The sequence below is a fragment of the Platalea leucorodia genome, assembly GCF_965183815.1.
Source record: "Platalea leucorodia genome assembly, chromosome: 11".
Classification (NCBI taxonomy): domain Eukaryota; kingdom Metazoa; phylum Chordata; class Aves; order Pelecaniformes; family Threskiornithidae; genus Platalea; species Platalea leucorodia.
In genome coordinates this window covers 5,595,339-5,621,687 of record NC_138833.1, presented here as the reverse complement: position 1 = coordinate 5,621,687, position 26,349 = coordinate 5,595,339, and the positions used below count along the sequence as shown (strand labels likewise).

Genomic DNA, 26,349 nt, shown 5'->3' with positions numbered 1-26,349 from the left:
GCTGACAGAGATTGATTTTGCAATCAGCATTTTCAGTTTCAAAATAGCTGAAACTAAATTGAACATACAGTGATAAGAACTGCTTGGAACAAATAATTTAGAAGGGTCACTAATAGTAGTCATGATACACTGAATATCTAACTAGTGCAAGACACTGATGGTAAGGAAATAAAAGAAAGAATGATCATCATATGATTACTTTAATTTCCATTCAGAATACTGGCAGCCTTTTTACTGGATTCAGTACAGGATATATCATCCTCCATTTATCGCTTCCAGAACCTGCTAATAACAAGGTGTGTGCCAAAGTTGTTTGGCAGAAAGACAGAAGGGCCAAGTAAGATTCCCAATACCATGGTGGTGATATGCAGCTTATTTGCATCCTCTTAAGGGAATTCAGTATTCTAATCCAGGAAAACTCATTTGTACTTGTTACAACTTGTTATAATGTAGAGCCTTAAGTCTGGGATAGATGCAAAAGCCAGTCACAACATGGGAAAAAAAAAAACAGACTATACTAAGCGACTTCGGTCCATGAGACTGCCAAGCAACTCTGAAGTACTACTAGCTTTATATTCTTCTACTTCCATTAAAAAATCCAAAGTAAATTCTTCCCTCCCCTTTCCTGGAAGTGTAGGCTAGTAATTTCCATTAGCTAAAACATACCTGCTGAGTCTAGCCTGTTACTGTCCTGCTGGGATTATAATTAGGAGCGAGTGAATTTGACAAGGAAAGGATCATTACTTCTCACACAAATTCATTTGATTTCAGTATTTCACTTGCAAATTTCCAGTGCATTATTTTGTCTTAGTGACAACAGGCTGTTATAACAGACACAGTATCTTACCCCTGCATAATATGTTAAGATCACTGTGTGCTTACTCCTATATCAATCACTGAAAACTAGATACAGAAGTCTCAAGTCTTCTGAAAACCTCTGGCTTTTAAAAGCAGAAAAATTAGAAGTCCCTTTTCCTGCTATTAGTAGAACAGCATATTCGTTTCATTGTAGTCCTCTTTAGAGGATCCCTACTGCAGGTCTGCTTCCAGTCTAGTAGCATTATAAATAACCCTTTCTGATGACACATTTTTGCTAGCTATGTTTTTTCTGAAAAAATGTTACAGTGATTACAAAATATGATTGTGCCCAAGTATACGTGTACTAATGTGCAAAGCCTCCATGGAAGGCCAATTCTTTTACATCTGGCATCTTGAACCATGAACATAATTTCAAACACCTTCTCCTTCACAGATGCATTTTTACATATTTACAGACAGATAACTGCAGTAATCAGGTACCTAAGTAGCAACCTTTAAGTTTTCTTTGAGCTGATCTATTAGTACAATGCACAGTACAACCCTACAGATGTTATTTCCTTTGCTGCAAGAAGGTCAACATTTATATAAAATGAAAACAAACTGTGAGCCACTCAATATGCTTCCCAGAGGCTACACAGGTTAACAGACATCGTAGTTACTTCTACTGTCATAAGACAGATTAGTGATCTGGAGGATCAGCATATAAGCCAAAAACTAGAAAAAAAAGCCCTGTAAAACCATGCAGTCCCTCTCAGTCTCAGAACACAATAAACGGGACGGGATTGCGTAAGTGCCTTGCCCATCTTAATTTGGAAAGACAAACCACAAAGCTCCTACTGTTTCCATCAGGTAAATATTGCAGCCATTTAAAAACTGGCAGAAAAACATAGACCTTAAAAGTCAAGACTAGCTGACATGCTCACTTTCTTTGACTACAAACTTGATAGATTAGGCAATTTTTGATGACATCCTTACTGCTGGTAAATGTTCTAAATTCTTCTTTTATGCTGGCTGCTGTTTGTAACAAAGTAGGGACTTTGCTTCACAGTTCAAGTAGAGCTTGGCATTGTCTCCAGTTGTAAATCAAAACCCTAAGCATTGTTAGTCATCTCCCCTATAGTCTTCAGGGATTATTTTTCTTTTTTTTAAACTCACTTTAAATTGTGCCTCCTGTCATCATCCAGTTGAGTTTTGAATGACAAGATAAACAATATTCCAAGTCCTCAAGTGGAATAACAGAGCATAAGTAAACTGAGAAAGGGACCAAGGCCTAGTAATCATCTCTGGTTTTAGAACCAGTTTAAGTGTTAGCAGTATATAGTGTCTAATATTTACTGTTAGAGACACCTGATTTTAACCTAGAAAGAGATTTGGCTCATCACAATAGATTTTTGAGTAACTAAAGATGGGGTGAGTACAAAATTGTATAACTTCTGAGTGACAAACTACAGGGTTCACCTTTCAGAAATATTTAGCAACTGTTCATAGTTTGCTTCTACTGTTCTGAATGTCTTCATTAAAATGATTATGTTATAAAATGTTCCATAGCTTTTAATGGCTTCAGTTAATACCTACCAATAAGAGAGAGACCATAATAACTGATGAAAATACTGAACAGTGACATTACTTAGCATTTTCAGTGTTTAAAGCCTGAGGCGGGTTTTTTGTTTGGTTGATTTTTTGTGGGGTTTTTGTTTGTTTGTTTAAACACAGAATAAGCACTTTCCTGTTCCAGGCACTAAGCACTCTGTACTTGCATGCTTAACATGGATCATACATAGCAAGACAGATTTCCAGTCTGAAGTCCACAATACAATGACTCAGTGTTACTCATAAGACTTTAGTCCAGCAAACAGCAAGCTACATAGATGAGTTTTGACATATTTAAGTACATTTTAAGTATGCATTCAGGTTCTGTTATTTGAGATCTTTGGATTCTCATCTCTACTGCAAAGGTCAGAAATTATTTTTTTATAAAAATCTAAACACTCTAAACACTAGAGCTTTAAAGGAGAAAATTTAGTACTGTAAGATTCATAACAAAATTGAAAAAACCTGACCATACAGTTTTCACCACTTCAGGATACACACCTGTACACTGGAAAAGTTTAACCATGATGTACAGTATCAAGAGGGGAGAATGGGAAATAGACTTCCTGCATAGGATTTATGAAAGCTTCCAAGCCAGGAGCACAAATCCTGCTGATTTACATTTGAAATCACAGTGGGTTGTTTTCTACATGCAAAAATTGAACTCCTGATACAACATGACCAGTCATAATTCAGGGAATTCAGAAATGAATTAGTCACAGCCTACATTTGCAAGAAATACATATTTATATGTTAGTGTTCCCAAAATAATGGGTAGTAATGGAGTGTTCCGTACACGTCCTTTCTGCTGATTATCAACCAGACCCACCAAGGTCCTAGGCATCTCCATGAGTGACTCGGTGTTTCAGTGAGGAAACTCAGCAGGAGCTGAAGAACTCAAGACCTAGCAGGAACAGTCTGGATATTCAGTCCTCCCGTGATGAGGACATTGGTAGAACCATTTCACAGCTGACTGATCAAAGGCTCAAGACATTTACCCGATTTCATCCATGTTTAGTCTCCTGCTCTTATCACTAGGTTACCCAGCTCCTGCTGTAGTAAGTCTAACTTTTTTGGAAGAGGCCTATGGCAGTCTTGAATGACAGGTACTGAGGCGAGAAAGTACAGTGTTCTCACTGCAAACCCGAGAACATTGATTTAAAGTATTTGTTTTTAAAAGAAACTAAAATGGTTGCATAAAGAAAGCAGACAGGAAATCAAGCTTAAACTCACGTGCAGTTTGTGTTTATGCTGTGTATAAATGCATCTTTGTAGAACTGGGTTTAGTTTTAGTAGCAATAAAAAATAGCAGTGACTAGTGCAGGAGGGAGTAAGGAAAGAGTAGAGCTAGGCAGAAGTTCTGTATGAAAAAGGCAGTGTGTTACTCATAACAGCAAGTGTGAGAATAGATAAAAAGCCAACAGTGGACCAAGTACAAAGCATGGACTGCAACAACTTATTGCCTTTAGCTATTATATGAAATGCTTAAAAAAAATCCTGAAGGTAATAGACTTGGATCATAGAGTGGGCAAAGAATATTCTTGGAACAAACTTCACTGCAACAAATATTTAACTTTCAGAGGGTGATTTCATCTGGGGCCCAGGCACTAGCTAGCATGTACCTTAAGTCATTTTCAGCCTCCAGTAATTATAGCTTCAGTGCTCACTGATTCCTTACTGAACTTTCTCCTTAACAATAGTATTTTAATTCCGTGATTGACACCGTCCATACAGCAGACCTTAGTAAGCCTGTAAAGCCATTCCGCTTCTTCCTCACAAATGAAGGCGGCAGCACAGCTGAAAGAGCACAGAAAGGGAAAAGGCTCCCAAAGGTTACCATCCTTCTGAACTAATGGGAGAATCAAGCAATGACCAGCTCCCAACAATCTGACTCCCAGTGCAATCCATGGTCTATTAGCAGAGCTATGTACCTCAATGTTACTACTGAAGTTATAACCAACCAGCCCTGTCCAACCTCAGCAATCACTGGGGCTCAAAAATATTCAAAATAGAACCTCAGCTTCTAGGCATCTTTAATAAGCCAGTGCCTACCACCACTGATCTCTTCAGAACATAAGAATTTCTTGTGAAGAAATCAGGTGCCTCACTTCATGTACCCAGCTTTGAAATTTTGGAAATAAATCACTCTCCATGCTTTCCGTGCAGAGTAAGAATCCCATTTATCTCACAAGGGACAGATTAAGATGAGTACATACAGACATTTCATAAGAAAGTCTGATCTCCAAAGGTGGCTAATGCAAAGCACGAGCACTACCCTTCCTTTCAAATATTCAAAAAAATGCAGAGTTTCCACTGGCATTGAAGTAGTGCCTAGAACTCAAATATGCCCTCATCACAGGGAGAACTGCATTCCAAAGCAGATAGTAAACTAGTCTATTTGACTATACTTCCAAGGAGATTTAACCTTTACACAGAACAAGTGGGTGATGAACAACATTATTATGCTTGTGGCAAAAGTGACCATGTGTTATGCTAATAAGAAAAATGTTCAGCTGCATGAAAATAACCTTCCCCCTGAGACTATTCCATTAAATTTTAATGTTTGCTCTATACTTTCTTTTGAATACAGATAATTTGTTCGCAACACCGCAGTCCCATAGAATCATCTGTTTTTTCCCTTTAATGTCAAGGCCTCACTAACACCGCACTCCATCCTCATTATCAGGCTTACTGCATTAAGCTGCTGTTCATAAGCTTTCAACAGTGGGACACCTAATTCAATTTCTTACCATATTTTCCATCTCGGAATTGTTCTTTTGTGAAGGGTGAAGTTAAATTTAGATGAATTGTGTGTCACTTGCAACTCCTCTTAAACACAGCTCATGAGAAGCTACCTATACACAGGTTGAAAATACTTCTGCAGTGGGCCTGTCTTACTGCATTCAGCCTAGCAAAGGCTGTTGGTTCCAGGTCACCTGACTTGACATCAAATTCATGTCCACTCAAAGCAAACTCTCATTCACAGATCATAACAGAGGGTAAAAACAGAAGAATAGGACTTGAATGGGGGAAGAGAATGGTTCTCCCTCAAGCGAAAGACAACCATAGCTGTACAAAGCTGGCTCTAAGTCATCTTACACTCTCCCTCTCTCCTAGTTGCTCTGGGCATACCAGTATCTTCACACAAATAAAAACAGCCACACCATTACCTGTGCTCTCATAGGTCTATTGCCAGGCACTGTAGTGGTAAATGGATGCACAGCAACACCTCACCTGCACGAGAGATCCTTTCTTACTAAGGATAAGTAATAGCAAAATGGCTTCCTGACTAAGTATGCATCGAAGGCCACCACAGCGCAGGAAATACCTGGTTTAATAACTAAATAACACCTTTGTACTGCAAAATTGTTCAGATTTATGCCAAGTGATGACTAATTCTGGAAGACAGTTAATGCACTGGACTGGAACTCAGGCTACATGGTTAAAGCTGCTGCTCTGCTATATGCTGTGTGACCTTGGTGATATTCTATGCTATACAGGTTCTATGCCATGCTCATTCCTCTGACACCCAAGCACCTTCCAGCTCATCCACACCTGCACATTTGCATTAGCAAAAGGGAAAGGTTAAAGGAACACATCTTGCACCCACACAGGAAGATGTTGTCTATGATGACAGTCAGCCATTCCTAAAAAATGAAATTGTTCTGGAGAAGTTTTCAATCCCTCATTTATAAAGTGTAAATTAGCCTCCTTTCTCTTCTCAACTTAGCTAGTCATACATATTACAAGGTCTATAAAAGGATACAGCATTGTGTGCTTAGTCTTGCAACACTCTGCACTAGGCAGCTGGGAGGAATGCAAATATTGTTTATCATATCCTTCAAAACCAGCACAAGAACAGCAGTGCTTCATATAAGTGCAAGGTACTTCAGTAGAAGTGTAACATGTCTAAGCAGGCTGAAATACCTAAATATTAGGTAGTGGGCTTTGTGGATCTTGGGATCCCAGGAAGTTTCTATAACTCCTGAAGGATCTTTCCATAAGTTATCTGGGGCGAGAACTGTGCCTTTAGGAAGTAGCTGCTACAATAAGGCCCATATCTCCATTGCGGCGAAGCAGTACTGTAAGAGAAAGCTGTAAAGGAGATACTTGTGGTCTAGGTGGAAATAGACACTATGTTCTTTCCTGCTACACTTTAGGTGTGTGTCCTCTCTACATGCAGAGCTTGCAGGGGAAAATAAGTGTAATGAAAAACATCAGGTATGCAGACACTTATGTTCCCCATCACCTGATCTCTGACCAGTAGCTTATTCAGCAAATTAGCTTTCTCTGTTACAAGACTCAAAAAAAAAAAGCATCTTCAGAAATAATTAAATTACTAAATGTTATACTATACATACCTTACTCCCAACAGTTTGCTTTGGGAAATGGTGATATGCCTGGCTGGGAGAGGAAAGCCAGAATCTTTCTGTCAAACATCACTGTTCAGACCTGATTTAAATTCATGAATAATTCTGGTATAATAAACACTGGGAAATGGAAATACTGTGGCTCAAGACTTGAGCATAACTAACTCTGCCTCAGAAACACTATGCTTAAAACATGATTTGAATTCTTTCCCAGCCCTACCCACGGTTTTAGCTTGCTTACTACTTTTTTATAAATAAAAATATTTACCTTAAAACACAGTGTAGCCATGGTAAAACTGCTCCCATAGGTTACATTATAGAATTAACAGCTGCCTATTGGGCTTCCTCTGCAGAAAAACAGCAAGTATCATCTCATTGTAAGCAATGCAGTTACCCAAAGCCTGTGCCCATTTAAAAATACAACAAAATTAGTTTATACCTCTTCCAGCAACTGCTGCAGTAAAATTTATACCTATAATTTTATAATCAACTTTTTTCCCCTTCCCACCCAGCCTTCTCTTTATATATGCCCCACCTGGGACTGATTCTTACCATTTGAGAAGTCTCAGGTGATTTTTCTTCCTTTCACCAACTCTTTCAAACTATAAATACCCAAAGCCACATGTGAAGTGGATCATGCTCAGCCTCCACCTCAGTGCTTTTTCTACCCTGCTCCTCCCAACAATTTCTTACTACAATCCTTTACCCTATGAATTTGGCAGAAGGAGTTCAGGATGTAGTATTAACTGCTGGAACCAAAGTATTTTTAAAGTCTACACAGTACCTTTATTAATAGTAAAGCAAGTATACTCTAGCTCTAGCCAAAGTGCATAGCAAGCCCCAGCCTGCATCGTTCCATGCCATCCACCTGGCTTTGGATCAGGCCCTCTGTCACTGACCCATAAGCAAAAGACTCAGACCAACATATAGCACTTAAAGCAAAGATGAACTGTTTCAATAGAACTGATAAAGATCATGTCCAGCTGAAGATTTGAACTGATTTGTAACCTCAATGACTGCAGTTAATGCTCTTGTCTTTCCTACTGTTCATGATTCTGCAAACATTTGCCTCAGGAGTGCTCTATTTTCCTGTCCCTGTAACCAGCGACTCCCTACACTGTTCAATAATTTTATATTACCCCCAAGAAGATGACGTATAAAGTTCCTCATGTTTTCTGAAGAAAGTATTTCTTATATCATTAAGGAACATTTCCAACAAATTGCATTTTTCTGAACATCACACAGCTTTCTGCTTTGCACATGGCTTCAGACTGGAACATCCCCCTCACTACAAGAAGGACATTGAGGTGCTGGAGCGTGGCCAAAGAAAGGCAACGAAGCTGGTGAAGGGTCTGGAGCACAAGTCTTATGAGGAGCGGCTGAGGGAGCTGGGGTTGTTCAGCCTGGAGAAGAGGAGGCTGAGGTGAGACCTTATTGCTCTCTACAACTACCTGAAAGGAGGCTGTAGCGAGGTGGGGGTCAGTCTCTTCTCCCAAGTAACAAGCGATAGGATGAGAGGAAACAGCCTCAAGCTGCACCAGGGGAAGTTTAGGTTGGATATTAGGAAAAATGTCTTCATCGAAAGGGTGGTCAGGCACTGACACAGGCTGCCCAGGGCAGTGGTTGAGTCCCCATCCCTGGAGGTATTTAAAAGAAGGGTAGATGTGGTGCTTAGGGACATGGTTTATTGGTGGGCTTGGCAGTGATAGGTTAATGGTTGGACTTGATGATCTCAAAGGTCTTTTCCAACCTTAACAATTCTATGACTCTATGATCTCATCCCAGAGCAGAGCCTATAGGGAGACAAGATAAGCCTGTCATGCCCTGTTTCTGCATCAGTCAGGGGCTGGGGCTTTTACCTCTTCTCATAGGAGAATCACTGACTCTGTTTTCAAAACCACGGCATATCAGCAGATCACTGGCTGTATACCTCCATAACAGATCTGGCCCTGAGCTTACCGCCTCCAGTTCCAGCCCTCACGATCCAGTTTCACTCCCTTGTGTGAGAACTGCTCCTGGGGACTTCTTCCTCAGTAACCCTACAAACACGGAGCAAGCAGACAGGGTGTCCTTGCTGCCCTCATCACCTCAAGACCTATCCTCAGCACATACCTGTTTTCCCCACCAACACCTCCATGTGTGGCTTCTGCCACACGCACTCACCAGCTCCTCCTCCATATAGACTTCAATGACATTAACCTGAGCTCTGACAACCAGCCCAGGGTAATAGAGCTTGATTTGGTTCACAGCCACGAAAGCACGCTGTTGCTTTTATGTATTTAAAATAAACTTCTGCACTTACCAAAAATTGTCTCAATAAATGTTGAGATTTAAGAAATTGGAGCCTGAAGCTAAGAATACCCAGAGAGAACTGACTTTTATTAATATATAATTAATACATGCTCTCCTGCAAAGTAAATGTGATTATATGTGCAGTTGCAGTGAGATGGATGTTGTATTAACGTAGCTCTGACCCGTGTTGAGTGCAAATGGGAACCTGAGCTTCTTTTTGTGCAAATAGCTTCTCTCGTTCACCTGTCCACCCACTAACGCCGGTAGCCAAAGCACATTCTGGAACTACGATGTCCATTAGATTCTCAACTTTATCCAAAAGCAGTCTGCAACTGCAAGCTGCTTATTTGACTGAGCAGCACAAGCACTTAGCTTAGCAAGTTGTTTACATGGGATATGTGCCATGGAAGATATCCCCTCTTTGCTCCTATTTATAGATATTTATCTCCACATAAATAGTAACAATTTTACTTTAGGAATGGTATCTGAGGAAAGGCAGAGTAAATTCAAGATTTGTGTACAGATCCATTTCCAGGAGCCTTAACACAATATTAATCTCTTTACAGAACTTCATGCTGATGAGTAATGATTCTGTCTTGGTTGGATTAAGACAAAAAACCCCCATCAATTCACCCGATAACCTCTGGAGGGCTGCATCCATACCACAGAACACTTTAAAGCACTAAGGTAAGTCTGTTGCTGCAGAAGTACACAAAGAAGAAAAGAGATAATTTCTGTATATTGCCTAGGTAAAGAGGAAAAAATGTCCCCAAATCTGCTCCAAATTGTACCTACAGGGCATTTGCTTTGGGGCAGAAGAATAAAGGAGGTGTCTCACCCTGTGCCTATGAAGCTCTATTCACAAGTTTTAGGAAGGATTTTAAATTTACTCTTTTCACTAGAGATATCAGTGTCTCATTTTGCAAGAATCATTTAACTTGCTTCTGGCCTATAAACACTCAAACTAGTAAGCAAGAACAAGCCTGCCTAGGTAAATGAGTACCTGGTTCTACCAGGTCATAGTAGGTATTGCGACCACATCCAGTCTCACTTGGACTGGTCTTAAGAAGAGCTGCAACAGCAGCAGCATGAAAAATTCAAAGTTCCTTATGAATGTCACCTGTTAATTAAGGGACTGCAAAAAACTTTCCAGAGCTGATGTACATATACATAAACCTTACATAGCCAACCTTTAACAGGACTTTGCACAAACATTCAAGCAGTCTGGATTAATCAGACTGCACAATACATAAGAAATTCAGTAAGACTGGTCTTGCAGGTGTAACAGTAAGCATATCTACAGCCTACAGAAGGGAAGAAGTACAGCCCTTCTTCTCATGGCCACACTAGAAAACTATGATCAGGAAGCAGTTATAGCTGCACAGTTGGGACACAGCGGGTATGGAGTCCCACTCCCTATCAGGAATTAATAGCCTATCCTTGACTGTCAGCTAAAATAGCTGTACAGCTTCTCAACTGGCGTCACACCACAAGCATGCAGCTTGTGTGCACCCAGCTGCGCAGGATCTCTGTCATCTCACTCCTGCATGCTGTTTATACATCTTGCACAGCAAGGAACCAGGTTCATACAACTCCTTACTTACACTCCCTCTTATCTACAGGAGAACTAGTTCAGCCCCCCCAACAGCATTACATCAGAGGAAATGCTAGGAAAGAGAGAAAGCATCCAACAGTCCCCATGCCCCGCCCCCCCTCCTCAAGTTCACCTTCCAGAAACTACCAACATTAGGAAGTCATTCATTTTCAAGACCATCCTAAAGTAACATGGCAACCTAAATGAGAGCACTAAACAGCCCATGTCTTTACACGAGTACAATCAGAGCAACCCAGACTTTCATCATCCCCACTTATGTACGTCAAACCTCTGACGGATGCAATGAAGAACAGAAAGCAGAAACTTTTGCTTGAAAACAATTTGTTTTACTGAAAAAGCAGATATTACCTTATCTGAGGAGACCTCTCTCTGCATATTAAAATTTTCAGTGACAAACATCTCAGCAGAGTCCTGAGCTGAGCTTAAATACAGCCCCAGAGGATGGGCAGGGTGTGGGTGGAGGCTCCAGGTGAAGCTCGTCAGGGCCATGAGGGCCTATTAGCGCCCTCAGGACCCTGATACACAGGAACACAGGATATGGACAAATACTCACAAGTGATCCAAGGACAGAATTTTTCTAAGTGAGAACTGTGTGAAAAGTAGAGCTAAGTCTTTCATATTGACATACAAGGGAGACTTCTGCTGGCAGAACAGGTGTTTGCAGTCTCCTGGTGTACACTCATTACTTCTGCATCCAGACATGCTATATCCTGAGTAAGATTCATCTGTGAGTGACATAATGGCTTGGAAAATCTATTAGCTTACAAACACTGTTTGAGATCAGCAGCTCCCTGTGTGGAAGACTACAAGCATCTTTTCAAATATGGGGCTTGCTTGCCTTCTCTTTAACTTCTGTGCTAGGCAGACAGTCCAAATGCAGTGGCATGGGGTGACAGTAGAAGACAGCCAAATCTATATGATATAACCAGAGAGAAGATCCTTGGATGAAGAGCTGATACCATTGAAGGCAAACCAGCTTCTCATGTCTGAACTCCTGCAAGCCAGAGCACATATGCCAGAAATCACATCTGAATGGGAGACTTTTGTAATCACCAGAACTTCCTCACAATCCAGTGTGGTGAGTAGAAGTGACCAGTAGGATAGTATATGGACACTAAGAAAGAAAATCTGTTCACAGAATCCAAGAGCAACAATAAACTGTGCCTTTCTATAGCAAAAAAAAACAAAACCAAAAACAAATGCCAAAAAACCAACAAACATGTAAAAGACAAATAAGTGTAATAAAGAGCAGTTCTATTTCTTCACAGACTTGGTATCGTATATCCAATTCACACAAACATCCAGGAGCTTAAAGCAGAATCTTCTTTACTGAACCTGAATAACTTAAAAGTGATGTGGGATGAGAAACAAGTGGGAGTTTTGCAGAGTAGTTAAAAATAGACAGTTGTAGGAAACTTTCAACACTTACTGTGCTAAGTAGCAGACAGTTCAGACACTTCAGTGTCTGCCTTCAGCTTGCTTTCAGTGTCACAGCTTGTTATTTATAAGTCACTTATAATAAAACTACCTGAAACTAATGTCTAAATTCTGCAACATGTTAAACGATACAGACGATAACAGTCAAAAAGTTAGAAGCATGGAAAAGAATGCTCAACTTTCTCTGGGAAATAGGATTTTAATTCTGTAAGTTTAAATCCTAAACAAGAAGTAGTGCATGCCCCGTCAGCCAGAACAAGATGATGAAATGAGATTAACTACACAGTAAAAATGAAAAGGGTTCCCATTTTTTTCTGGATGATCCATTTTGCCTGTGTTATAATTTAATGTACAATCTGAACTGGCATTGCTGCCAAAAGAAAGAGCCCAGACTTCCCTGCAGACCCAGCGCCAAAAATTTTTCTTGCTATGCTACACCACCTACGCCGTGCAGGCATAACAGTCATCCAGCAAAGCCATACCAGGGAAGAGCTACCGTCTGAAACCAACCATTTCGTCATTATTTTTTGTTAGATGAGCTAACACAGCCAAATCCCTGATCCTGTTTCCTCATGTGGTCATGACACTGCTTATACTAGCACAGGCAGGAGCAGCACAAATACAGAACCTAGAGGCTAGCAAAGGACCATGTCCTGCAGTTGCAGCACCAGCTAGTGCTGTCTTTAAGTGTGTGCGAAAGCTCAGCGGTCACGGGGCTTCCTTCTGAGGTTTTGAGCTTTTACACCACTGTAGCCAATGAAGGAAGCCAAATCACAGCCCTACACAGCTCTGGTCAATGGCCACTCCTGTCCCTAGTGACAGAATGTGTTGTATCACTTATCAACAAGCAGCAAGGTGAGATCCTGCCCTGACACTGCTGTTACTTTAATCTACATCTTGGATGAGACCTAACTGATTAGGACTACCCCAACTGGATAATGATTTTTGTTCTGTGCTGACCCTCCTTCATAATGAGCCAGAGGATTAAAAAGAATGGTTTCTAAGTCCACTCATAGTACTATACACCTATACAGATTAAAATATATGCAAAATGCTTGCTTATGAGAAAAAAATACCTCTTGTCATGAACATACTTTATTTTGAACGTAAGGTGACACTGAAAATTTGAAAAGCATGGGGTGTTTGAGAATTCAGCTCCTTGGAAACTCTGAGCCGGTCATAGGAATATAAATATTGAAAACAAAACACTAAAAACAAAACTATAGTGGAGACTATGTTGGTTAGCAGCAGCTCTTTTTTTCTCCTAGACAGCTATGCCTCCAGACCATGCTGGTTTAGACGCATCTAAACTACTGGTTCAGAAGCTCTCAGGAAATCTGTAGAGGAGGAAATGTTCTGGCATTCACAGGATGGTGTCTTCTCTGCCCGCAAGAAAAAATGTGTGCTGCAAAGATGAGAAGGCCGAGCATTTCTTCTGAGGCCCAACTTCTTGCTCTGTCTGCTAGGAACACTGCAGGAATAAAGGAAAGTGCCGATAGCACCACTGGCTTGCAAGTGTAACTAAAAGCTGAAATATCACTATTTTCATCAAAATGGTCTCACAAGTGACATATTTTCTGATCTGGCATGAAATTCACTCTCAAAAAATTTCAGGATTGACAAAAACATTTCCCATGAAGATCTGAAATGAACACATACCAGCGTATAAGCTGTTGAAGCTTTTTTCTTTTTCTCAGCATTGCAAAATCACTAGTGGTTTTGTTGTTGTTTAGTAAGCTGTTTAAATATTTAGAGAATTTGGAATATACTAGGATCGGAATCCAATTCTGAGTTTGTGTATGGCCAGGATGCTCTGCAATTGCAACATTCACTCCAGATTTTGACTTTGAATATAACAGCATTGTTTTCGTCTTTATCGGTTTGTCAAGCCTTCCTTCTGATGGGTACAATGACAAAATTCGATGTTTTTAACTGGTACAGATCTGAGCTGAAAGCAGTTATTCTGCTTTCAGAGGAAAAGAAATTGGATAAATCTGCAGTTTCTATAAAGTTAGCTTTGTTTAGGTTAAGAAAAAACCTGCTTGCCTAAATAAAGAGAGGTCACTTACAATCTGAATGTCAGAGCCAATAAGCTGTTTATTGGTGTCAATAATTCATTTGATAAAAATAACAAAATGGGCTGAGTTAAAATAATCATTATATATTTAGCTGCAGAATAGTTGGATAAAATTGAAATGCTGCTGTTCAAAAAACTGATGAAATAAAAATCTTTTTTTTTTTGTTACTGTTCAGTCGTCGTTGCCAAAAGAGAACAGTTGTGGGTTTTTTTTTTTTTTTAATAAACAGGTGCCAAAAAAAAAGGCAAAGCAAACAGAAAGCGCACTACAGAAGGACCAAATGGGAATACCTCGGGCTTCGGCGCCATCTAGGGCTGACAGCTCCTGCGGAGGCTGATGTCCAGCACCCAGGGTGAGCACGGCAGACCAACCCTTGTCATCGTTTGCACAAATGTCTTCGCTTGCATTTGCACTCCTGGAAGCTCCTTGCAAAGCCACACTCTAAACAAACAAACAAACAAACAAACAAAGCAAAAGCAGCTATGTCTTACATGTATTTTACCCAACTACAGTGAAAGCTTCTCCTCCTTGCAGCTTAAGATTGCTTTTAACTTCAAAAACGCTCTTTGTGATATTGAGAGTACTGAAGCGGGTTCCTAGGCCCGCATGGCAGTCCTGGGGTTGCACCTCCCCACAACCTGAGAGGGGTCAGCCTGAATGGAGGCCACTGCTCAGTCAGCATCCAGTTAACAAACAACCTGTATGCAACGTTAGATACACTGCGTAATTACAGAGCCGTATATAACCATTACCATGTGCTGTTTCACAGTAAAGAAATTAAATGATGTTAAATACTCCCCAGCAGCTACCTTCAGCACTGTGCAAGAGGCAGTATTACCCCACTCACAAACACTGACTCAAAAGGGTTTAAAACACCAGGTTTCTGTCAGGGAAAGGAGAAACCACACCAAAAAAATGCAATCTATCTGATAAGTTCAATAGTAGGCATACTAGACACTGTACTAAAATGGAATTTCATATCCAAAACAGAACATCCTTTCCAGTTGTCCTTTTGGCCCACCTAGTTTCCTTCTGAGTCACAACACAGCTGGCACTGTTTGGCAGTTTATGACCTGAGCTGTTGAATTGCACTGAACAGGCCAAATACTGGGCAGGAGAGTTCTTCAATCTGCCGTACCTACTTTTCAAGCTTGTAGCTGCTTTTCTTGTTAGCAGAGCCTTTCATGGGTCACGAGAAGGACTGATCGCTATCACCCAGAGTCACTAAGTTCGTCTCCTTTTTCCTTCCCTCGTCTCTGACTTCCCTTTCCCAGACTAACCAAAACTTTTTTTTCAAATCTTTCCTCAGTAGACATCCTTTCTAAGGTCTGCTAGGTGTTCTCCTCTGCATTTATTTGCAGCATCTCCAGACAAACTAAACAGGTTATGCCACTTACGGCCCTAACAGAATGGAATAAAATATGTACTGAAAAAACAGTGCTCACTAGAATATCTGTAACTACTTGCCTTTTTTTTTACAGCACCTTAATAGGCATTTGAGTCTCTCTCTGTTTTCTGAATAGAGTTCAGCTGCACTCTAGTGGCTGTATTCTAGGATTTCAGGCATTTTGGAATGGCCGAAACTCCGTATTTCCATCTACTCAAAGTAACACAATTCACTAACAATGGAAAACACGCTTCTTCAAGTATGCACATTTTCTTTCCATCCAGGAAAATCAGTGCTGAGGGTTGAGTTCAGAAAGGGTACGCAGAAATGGTTTTTTTTTGGTGAAATTGGAGTTGAAGCCAGTATCTCAGACACGGTTTTATTCAAATATTATATATATCATATTATATATTTCAGATGCAGGCAGGTTGGTTAGCATCTACCCCGACTGCTAGTCCCATTGAAGTGCCATATATATAACCCCAGTATCAAACTGGTAGCGTGTCAGCAATTCAGTGTCCATCCCTGCTCCTGACACCAGCAGCGGCTGGTGTTGGGGTCGGGCTGTGACTGGCCGCTAGGTGGTGAGGGAGACCCGTAGTTCAGCCCTGCGAACGAGCTGCTTCAAGTTGGCAAAGACTCAGTTTTGGATCTTGTATTAATGCACAGACATTGCAAAGTCAAGGCTAACACTTGACCACAAGAACTAAGGAAATAATGGATAAGGATGTTTGAGGAGTAGAAAGCGGCTCAGTGGTTACTGAAGACAGCAAGGAATATATAACAATACCCTGGTGATTTTTAAAGGGTATAAAAATGAAAGCATTTTTTTCCATGTGTTATAGATAGGTATAGAGCTTGGGAATAAGGCATGCAATGTTAAAAGAGCAAATATAGGCTGGCAATGGTAAATATTCCCAGGAAAAAAGGAAGAAAGTACCCAAGTCTTTTAAAAACAAAATTGGGCAGGGCAAAAGAAAAATATGTCATAAAGATCCACTTTGCTTTGGGACTGAGATGAATATGAAGACTAAATTCTTATGAAGTTTGAACTTTTTTTGCTTCACTCTAGGAAAATTGACATGTACACGGAGTTATTCTGGAAAAATAAGCTGTTCTGAAAGCTGTTCAAAGCCACTCCACTTAAAACAGGGTGCTGTGGGACAGAACACCACCAGAAAGGGGTGAGAGAAAATGGAAAATATTGAGGCTTTCTGAAGGCAGCAGAATGTGGGCAGTGTGAATTTCCCTCCTGCCGTGCCTGAAATGGTTAGGCTCTCACATTTTCAAAGATCAGTCACCAGACCACCGCTCAAAGAAGGGTACCATTGGCAGCTGCTATTTGAAGAGACACATTTTTTATGTGAAGGTTGTATCACTGCAGGCATCAGCTGTAACAGATCTAATTCTTTAAAAAGAGGAAAAAAAAGGTCACAACGGAAAAGGTATGCACGTGATAATAGTTGCAATGTCAATGTTCCTCAGCATTTGAAAATCTAAAAGAGCTTAAAATCCATTTAATGGAAGATTGCCAACTGAAGTATGTAACATATTCTGTTATGGAACAGATGTATCTTCTGCTGCCTACTTATTGTGTCTTCATTTCTTGCAGTATAAGATTGAACTGCTAAGATACAAAGCGTGGGATCATTCCCAGCAGACAGTTAGGATTGTCACCTCTGAAATGTATTTAGTTATCATCAACCAAATTTCTGCATGTAGCCTGTCAAACTTGACATTCTAGCCCAGGGACTCTCTGTGGCCCTGTCTGTCGGCTGCGGTTCATTTAACTACTCTAATGTTATCCCTGCAGTCATTCTGTCTTCCTCCATAAAAATCCGATGTGGTTGCTTCCCAGCCATCCTCCCTTGCACTCCTTCTCAAATCTGACCAGGGATTCTGGCATGTGGGCTTGCACAAGTGTGGACATTCAACTTTTTCACTCTCAATTTCCTTTCTTGGTGACCATCAGTGAGGAAATTGCCTCTCTGAGCAGAGGACACTGGAGGCAACAGGAGCACCTGGGAGAAAGTGTTAGTTCTTGGGGTAACAACAGTGACTCTGAAGGGAGAAAGAGAAATCATAAACAAGTGGGAAAATATGGGAAGAGTGAACAGAAGAACAATTAAAAGAGTGAGGAAATAATGTGGGGTCTTTTTTGCACAATCAAGATATTCCTTTTGTGGAATATTGCCACATTGCATTTCTGGGCCACAAAGACAGACAGTTAAAAGCATCTTTCAAAACAACTCTCTGCAGTCTGATTGGGATTGGGGGCCATGACTCATGCGTGGTTATTTGCGAGTTGAACACCACTTTCCATTGATATGTTCAAATACATACCTAGGTTGGAAATGCAATTTAAAATTGTTACACTAATCTAGCAGTATATCTGAAAATTCAGATGTAGAAAATACAAAGTGATCTTTCCTCAGCAAGCCTCACGTGGCCACCACATCCTATGTGTTTATCACATTGTAAAAGGAGTTCTAGAGAAAGACAAAGCTCAAGTACGCGTGCAGCTGGGTTGTACAAAATGTGTGAAATATGCACGTAGCTATAATGTACTCACAGTGACATAGACAGGATCCGAGCAAATACAAATGATTAGATAAATGTGTTAGAATTTCTGTGTTAGTTGCTCTCTAGACTAGGAGACTGACTTTAAAGGGGACTGCTTTTCTCCTGTCTCAGCATCAGAAAAAATGATGGTATGATTCTTCTCTATCATCAGAATAAATTTTGACTAGACTAATTAGTTTTATATTAGTACAAATAAGGACTAACACAATTGAAATTAGAGCTGCTATGCTGGATTTGGGATAGAAATTAGATTAGAAGGTAATGAAATACTGTAATAGAACGAACAATTAGAAATTATAGCACAGGCTTCTTCCTGTCTCTGTACTGTAAGAAACTTGTTTCTCTGTTGAAAGGCATGGCGTGTGATTGGGTGTCCGAGATGTACGCTGTGTAATCTCCCCTTTACCACTGCTGATAATGCACCATCAAAACAACTTCTCCTTTGGGGATTCTTTGTCACAAGTTAATTTAGTCCTATTTTGTCCCCAGATCTAAATTTACAATGAAGGAGAGGAGATGATATTTCTGTGATACTGTCAGTACATGCCTCAGATGATTCATACGGGTCATTTCAAATAGGAACCCATAAAACACAGCTATATCTTGTGTGTTTGATAAATGCTGCACTGTTTAGAACAGCTGTTACAGCAGTTTAGTTTCAGAGTTTTAAATACCACGCTGCCATCATTTACCAAAATTTCTCCAGAAAAAGTAAGCTACTTTAAATCAGACTGTGAATTTCAAAAGGAAAACTCTTATATACAATACTATAGAGACTTGTAGATACGATCTCAAATACATCCACTCATCTGCAACGCACTTGCAAATTACAGACCCAAGTCAGAAGGTCTTCAATGACTAGAAATAGTGAGAGTGATGCATTTCATTAGAAAGAAGAGAAACGTTCCTCTCCAGTGCTTCAGAACTGTGCATCTATTCCTACTGATAAAGGGAGCTCACAAAATACCACCTCTTGCGCAGTCTGCTGGAGCAGATATGAACAGTGAGCCCAAGCATTCATACCAGAACAACTGTGAGAGGAAGCTCCACATCAAGAAAAGGGAGACTGGACATGCCGGCTATTTTTAAAAACCAGGCACATTTGGAATTACTAAATGTAGTCTCACCAAAGGGACCTACTGATAGGATGGTGCCTGAGTTGGCTATACATGACAGATGCAGTCTATCATGTCCCTCTGGTAATATTACGGTTCTGTGGATTCTTTTTCAGATACAAAAATCCTCATTACAGGTAGCTGAAAAATCACAATGTAATAGTTTTTCTTCTAAGCTTGTCCATTTTTTAGTTTCATGGAGAGAATCCTTATTTGAAGGAATGCTGACTGTAATTCCATCCCTAATTCATGCATACCTCCTTAGGTACAACTCCAACAATAACCTTTTATTGTTGTACAATTCAAAGAAAGATAATGTGACACGTCAGGTAGTGAGATAAGTTGAAGAAGTTTCTCTTAAGTGAACGTTTTCTTCTTTAGAGGGGGGCTTGCCGGGGCTAGACTTGCACAGAAGCAGTAAGCAATGTCTATGCAGATAATATGCCAATATTTTTATACTGTATGGAGTGTGTAAATACATAAATATTTATGTATGCAATTACAAGCAAATAGGGCGCATAGGAGCTTACTTATATGTAGCAGGCAGAACATTTTCAACACTTTTTGCTGTGCTTCCTTGTTTACTTATTTATATTCAGACAAAGGAAGTGGTAAGGCTGACTAGCTGACTTTTCTGAGAAGAGACCATTTTGTATTAGAGGAAGCAGTATCTCTCCTGGATGTCCTAACAACGTCGGTCTAAACTGAAAAAAAACAGGACTTAAACAGAAGCAGCTGGGCATTAGGCAAAGGAATTACTGGGCACGCTGGAGGTGGTCACACACAGGGAATACATGGCCGTTTCATCGATAGTACTGCTATGAACGTTCTCTAACTGCCTAGAGAAGAAAGCTTACAATGGATTTGCGAAACATTCCCTACCGTTCAGACGTGGCTACGTGGAACCCAGATGACTTAGCAGAATATTTTAGGATGGTAAGTTTAATTGTGTTTTGCCTTTGTAGGATGGAGGAGCAAACTACTGTGACATTGTTTGTGCTAAATTTACATATTTTTATAATGGGGAAAGCTTGCTGCAAAACTAAAAGCAAAACCACTGACAATTAAGAAGCTGAGCTAAACTGGCCAGTGAAATCTATAAATTAATCTGGAAAGTGTGTTTTAAATTGGGTATAAGAGAAACTCATGGCTTTTCAGAGAAAATATACGCTTTACTACAGAACTGTCAATATAACGTATATTAACAGCTGTAGAAGGCATTAACGTGTGAAGATTGCAAGCTTTCTAGGTCTCCTCCAATGATTTTCAGAAGAGAGATTTTTTTTCAAATTGCTCAGTGTTCACAAGTGAGCCTCTGAATGTCTTTGCTAGTCACATCTATGACAACCCAGCCAGGAACTTAACAGTTGTGGATAGACAGACTCCTAATTTTTTAGGCACAGTTGGAAAAACCTTTCACCTTTTGGTTTGACTTCCCTGTTCTAAAACTTCTTGGGCAAAACTCATGGCTCAAGATTATGAGCTACCCCTCCTTTCCCGTCACGGTTACTTTTCCTGATGCTACCTTGTGTGACTAGCTAGGAATTCCTGTTTCTTTTGACATCTTTTTCACTTGTAACAATCTATAAATTTCATTTTACAATGCAGAGGAGTTTCCACACTGAAGAAATACTTTGAAAGGCGATACAGGAATTCACTGCCAATAGGCATCCTCTGCACAGCAATGCTGACACCTCTGTAATTGCCCAAGAATGTGTAACTGAGCCAATTTTACTGAAATTTCATTTCTGTGTGTTCTCTGTAAATTGCTCATTTTTCAATTCACATCAGATAGTGCCTGCTCCATCTGCCTTGCAACTGAATACGTTCCTCCCAAAGTCCAAAACTGTCAGCCTGGAATTTACATTCAGATCAATCAGAAGATTTGGGAAGATTTTCAAGTAATGCTGGCATAGCTGGTTAATCTTCAAGTGAGCTGTCAGACTAGACTTTCAAAACCTGGAACAGTTTGGGCTTCATTTTGAAATCATGTGAAAAATATTGCTTCAACAGCTCCTATAGCTCTATAAGAGTTTGCTTTGGGGAGTTGAGGCAAGTTTGATACTAGAATGCAAAACTGGCTAATAAAGATAAGCAGATCAAGCACAAAGTCTATGTCTACCAAATCTCCGAAGAAGTGAAACTGCCAGCTACTTGCAAACCTCTAATTTTAGGGTGCAGGCGTTAGTGGCACAGGAAAGCGAAACGAAGAATTGGAGATGGAACAGATGAGATCATTATCAACAGGCAACTTCAGACAAATACAAAAAACATTACAACACTGGTGCATGGTGGTTTGGATCACCATTTCCAAGAGACTTAGAAAGGAAATGGCTTCCTGAAAGAGCTGATATTCTTAGCAGTGATAAAAGGATTAACTGTAAGTTTTACCATAACTGAATGGGCCCAGTTTAATTTCTGAGTACGTCCCCTCTACTGATCCAGCCGGGTCCGGGCAACTGCCGTAAGTGACCGGGTCTGGGCAACTGCCGTAAGTGACCAGATCTCCCCAGGTAAAGGCATACAATTTCCCTCACACGTACAATTAAAGGGTTGAATGCTATACCTTAGGAATGCTTTCTTTGCATCTGACAAATACATTTTGCCTGCAGCTATACGTTCAAAGTCTAGGATTCAGTTCCTACTAAACTGAGATAATTGTGGGATGATTTTCAAAGGACAATCACATTCAAATCTTCTCTCACCCGAAGTGATTGGTCATGACACAGGGCAGTGGTAAGATTTTTGTCAATTCATGGTTAGCTTACACCTTCATATTAGCAAAATTCAGCCAGCATATACATCCATAATTTATGTAACAATATTATGATGTATTACTGGCATGAATAAAGTCCTCAGTTTCTGTCAAATAAGAATTCTTCATACTTAACAGTAATAACATCTAATTTATGATTCAAGGTGTGCTAACATAAAGCCTATGTTAATTTAAACCATGTATTCAAAATAAGGAAGGACCAATAAGGAAACAAATCTTCAGATAATTTCTAAAGACTAAATTTTTTTTTAGAAAAAGCAAAGATGTTTGTATTTGTAATATCCTGAGGGTTATTTTTAATAACTAAACAGTATTTTTCATCAATTACTTTAAGAATGAGATTAGGTCTCAGTCACACTGATGTGTTCTACCAAGTATAGCAGTTGCTCACTGCTGCATACACACTTGTGCTGGTAATGTCATGATAGCCCTCACTATACGAAAGAGATATTATTTACAGGTTTAAGTCCTCAATCTGCACAAGTCTTAATCTGTATCCTAAAATATTTAGCAGAGTTCGTCTGTTTCTGCATATGAGTAACTGAAGTTGGCTCCTACAAATGTTCTCTCAGCTGTTCAGATGTTTTCAAGACCTGCTCTCACATAACACCAAGTTACAAGATTACTCCTTAAAATGAATCAAGAGGATAGAACTAAGAAAGGACATAATGCTCCCTACAAGATGTTCTCTGCTTTAGGGGAATTATCCCAGCAGCACAGGATCATTTGTCTGCATAACTTCCGCTAATTAAAGTTTCTGGCTTGAAGGCTCCAAAAAGTCACTTTGTCTGCCCGCTCTTTGGGTTCCTTCTGGTATGGACTGGATCAACTTGAAACAGGAAAAATGCATACTAGACAGATCAAAAATATAATCTGTGTTCTCACATTATGCTATTACTGTTCAAATAAAAAAAAAAAACCTTAAGACATCCACTGGAAATGTTTGAGAGTCATGTCTTGCTAAATGTAGCTAGTTTTTTGGTTTGATTTGTTTGGTTTTTTTTTAAGTCCCCCAAATTACTGTTAAATTGTTGCCTGGTAGGACCAGGAGCTTTCTTTTCTTATGTACATGATCAACTTCTAAAATGCCTACCCTTGTCCTAGATGCTGCTGTAAAACATAATATTGTGGAAAAGCTTTCCACATATTATAGATAATTTCCAGGATTAACAAGTGACATTTCCATCCACAAGAGGAAGCTTTTCCATCACAACAATGATCTCAGCGACTGGGATCAGGGCTTCAGTAGTCCAAGACACTGAGGTGTTCGCTGTACTTCCAGTTTTCTGCAACTGTTCATCCCAGTCAGTACCACAACTATCCATTTTCCAAATACTTCTTTGGGCCAGGCAACTGTGAGGTGGTTTTTAAATGTGAGGAACTACACACATCCATTCCTAAAGGGATGAAAATCCTCAAGTTCACTGAAGAATCTTTGTCTTGAAAATCCATCTTTACAGACCAAAATGAGCCATTCAGGCAGGCTCTCACATACAAAAGGGTAACTTGAAGCATCTCCTCAAAGCTAGCTGTATGTCAAAGTGTCTTAATCCATTCTTACAATTAAGGGTGCAATAATCGTCTTCTTTCATTGACAGTTAAAGTACAAGGACTGTGAGAAAGTCGTGAGAAAGCACAGCATAAATGGACAAAGGTTTTTGGTAAGTAGAGTTGTAAAATTCCTTCCTGTAAAATTCCTTCCTATAAAATTCCAATCTAGCGATTGTTTCGACTCCTCCTCACTTTCCCTCGGCAGATGCAAAGTACTTAGCTCGCAGATGGTTACCGAGGTGTAAATGTGAGAAGCAAACGCCTTTGCTGAAATCAGCCAGACATCTTGCTTTACATATGGAATGCTGGGAACCCAAGCATGTTGTTTAATATGCATATATATTAGCATTTTTTAAACTGATTGATAGAGAAGTTATAAAACCACAATCTTGTCTTGAATTCATTTCATCCTTTATAGGAAGTGCTTGTTTTCAAATACTAAGTACAGAAAAGTCACATTTATTAATTGTCCTCTCCTACTAAAGAAGACACAGACCTGGTCAGAACGACTGGCCTTCTATTGTAATCGCAGTTTCATGCTTCTATAGTTAAAATTAGATTACTTCTGCAGCAATACACAAAATCAATGAACTTTAAGAGCACCAAAACTAGTAAGCGAAGTCCCAGTGGGTTTAAACCAAGATTGCTCTAGGCTTTACCAACAACTTGGCTTAACTTTAGAAAAGCCGACAACTTCCACTGATATAGCTGCTGTTTTCAGGTCTTAAATACACATCCACGAAGACGTGTAAGGGCTTTTAGTATTACTTAATTTTACTTTTATTTTATTTCCAAATATTAACTCTTCTGTTTTCCCCAAAAGTAGTCATTTTGATCATCTGTATAATTAGTCATAGTGGGGAAATCTACGCATACCTCTTCTAAAGCCTTCTTATTTTTTACTTACTTGTCCTAATGTATCAAGCTTTTTGTCATTGCATTGAAATGCAACAGAAAAATTTTCAAACGCCTTTTGTAGGAACAGGATGTTACACCTCCCTCCTACTGGGTGGAGTCAGAATTATTCAGAAGTGTGTCGTCGCATTTATCCTACCCACCCCTAAGAGATTCTCCTTAGCTCAGGCACTAAGGATCTGTGGCTGGAGTGGGAGTTCTGGCTCTGGATGCATTATGAAATTCTGGAATTTTGTGAGGCACAAATAACAAGAGCAATAACTGTGTGATGTCGAAGTGATTTTTGTAATTTTTTATTATTTCCAGAGTGTTTCCGTAAATACATAGCTCGGAGTGCAGTATTTCTTCGGAAGCATCCTAGTAGAGTCAAAGGATGCTTTTCTATTAAGTAAGCAAGAAGCTGCTCGTGTCTGCTGAGAGTTTTTTCCTTAAGCTTTTGACCGAATTGTCAATTGTATGATGCAGAAAAGGTTCACCTGTTAAACAGAACAACAAAAGGAGACTTTAAGTGGAATATTCTGGAGTACAATGCAATCTTGAAAAAAAATTGCTTCTCTGTAAGAATGTTTTTTCTAAGAAATATCTTTTTACATTTTGTAAGTTATTGGAAACTGCCAAATTACATTTGCACAGAAGAAACTGTTAAGACTGAGTGTTTGCAGGTTTTGTATCTATTGTAAGATCTATATGGTAACCCTGACTGTAAAAATATTGCTGCCTTACTCATCAGAATAACATCCTAGTTTCAAAGTCACATTTCTGTATCTACTGGCGACCACAAGGAAAGTCCAGGTGAGATGTAGCAGGAATAAAACCAGAGGGATTCCGTGTAACTTATTCTAATAAAATTCTCTAATATTTAAAATGGCAACATGGCCCTTTTATGAGACCCATAATATTTGTCAGGTTTATCACCAGAATAGAATTCCAGAGAGGAGCTTAAAAAGTCTTTAGAAAAAGCTACGATTCATCAGTAAATCCTGCAGGACATTTCCATAAAAGGAGGACATTTTCCTGTGTTTTACTCCCGTGAGTACTCCCAGAGGCAAAATAGTGCTGGAAAACACAGAGAGGATTTGTTCTGTTCTGAAAAGCATTGATAGCATTGCGAACCAATGTGTAATTAGAGACTTCTTACTGTTGGCAGGAAGAAAGATGGAAAGAAGCAGACCATCATCTGTGTTCCAAAGAGGGTTTGCAAAGCTTGTGATTAACTAAACAAAACACTTTCTCAAAAGTTTTCAGAATGCACTAATCTGTCCTAAACGTGGAGTTTAGGACTCTGTTTACCTGCTTTAGCTTAAGTATCTCTGACAAACTCTAGGGAGGGAGCCGTTGCAGAAGAGGGTTTTATTTCCAGTTCTTTTGAGAAGCAGAGCAGGGATGGATTTTAACCTTGCCTGTAAGTCAGTGTGACAATATAACACCAATAAAGAACTGGATTAGAACCCAAATCAGAAAAGCAAATGACTTTAACTGTGCACAGAGTCCCATTAATTTGATATTAATCCTGGAAGGATGGCTCATCTGCTGGTAAACAAACAAATTTAAGCAACTCTTATCTGGTAAGGGCTAGTTTAAGATTTTACTTCTCCGTACAGATCGTTTTAACAAGCTATCATTACAACATTCTGGCTACAGAAATACTTCAGTTAGATGAAGTTAAATGTGATTATTTTGTTGAAGTCCTTTGTGTGTAAACAAACACACATGATGTTTATTAACCTCCTAGCTAGTTTAATACAACTGGCAGCAACATAAAGTAAAATCCAATATCCAGCGAAACAAAACAAAAATAGAGAGAGGATTTTTTACTAAAAT

General features: G+C 39.6%; 1 protein-coding gene across 1 annotated transcript in view; it reads left to right on the top strand.

The window, feature by feature from the left end:
* The first annotated feature begins 19,941 nt into the window (after positions 1 to 19,941).
* Positions 19,942 to 26,349, top strand: part of LCP2 (lymphocyte cytosolic protein 2) — a 32,743-nt gene continuing 26,335 nt past the window's right edge. Inside the window, exons 1-2 of the mRNA XM_082324150.1 lie at positions 19,942 to 20,222; positions 23,661 to 23,723. Coding sequence (XP_082180276.1) covers positions 20,145 to 20,222; positions 23,661 to 23,723 — 141 coding nt within the window. The 5' untranslated portion in view covers positions 19,942 to 20,144. The remainder of the gene's footprint in view (positions 20,223 to 23,660; positions 23,724 to 26,349) is intronic.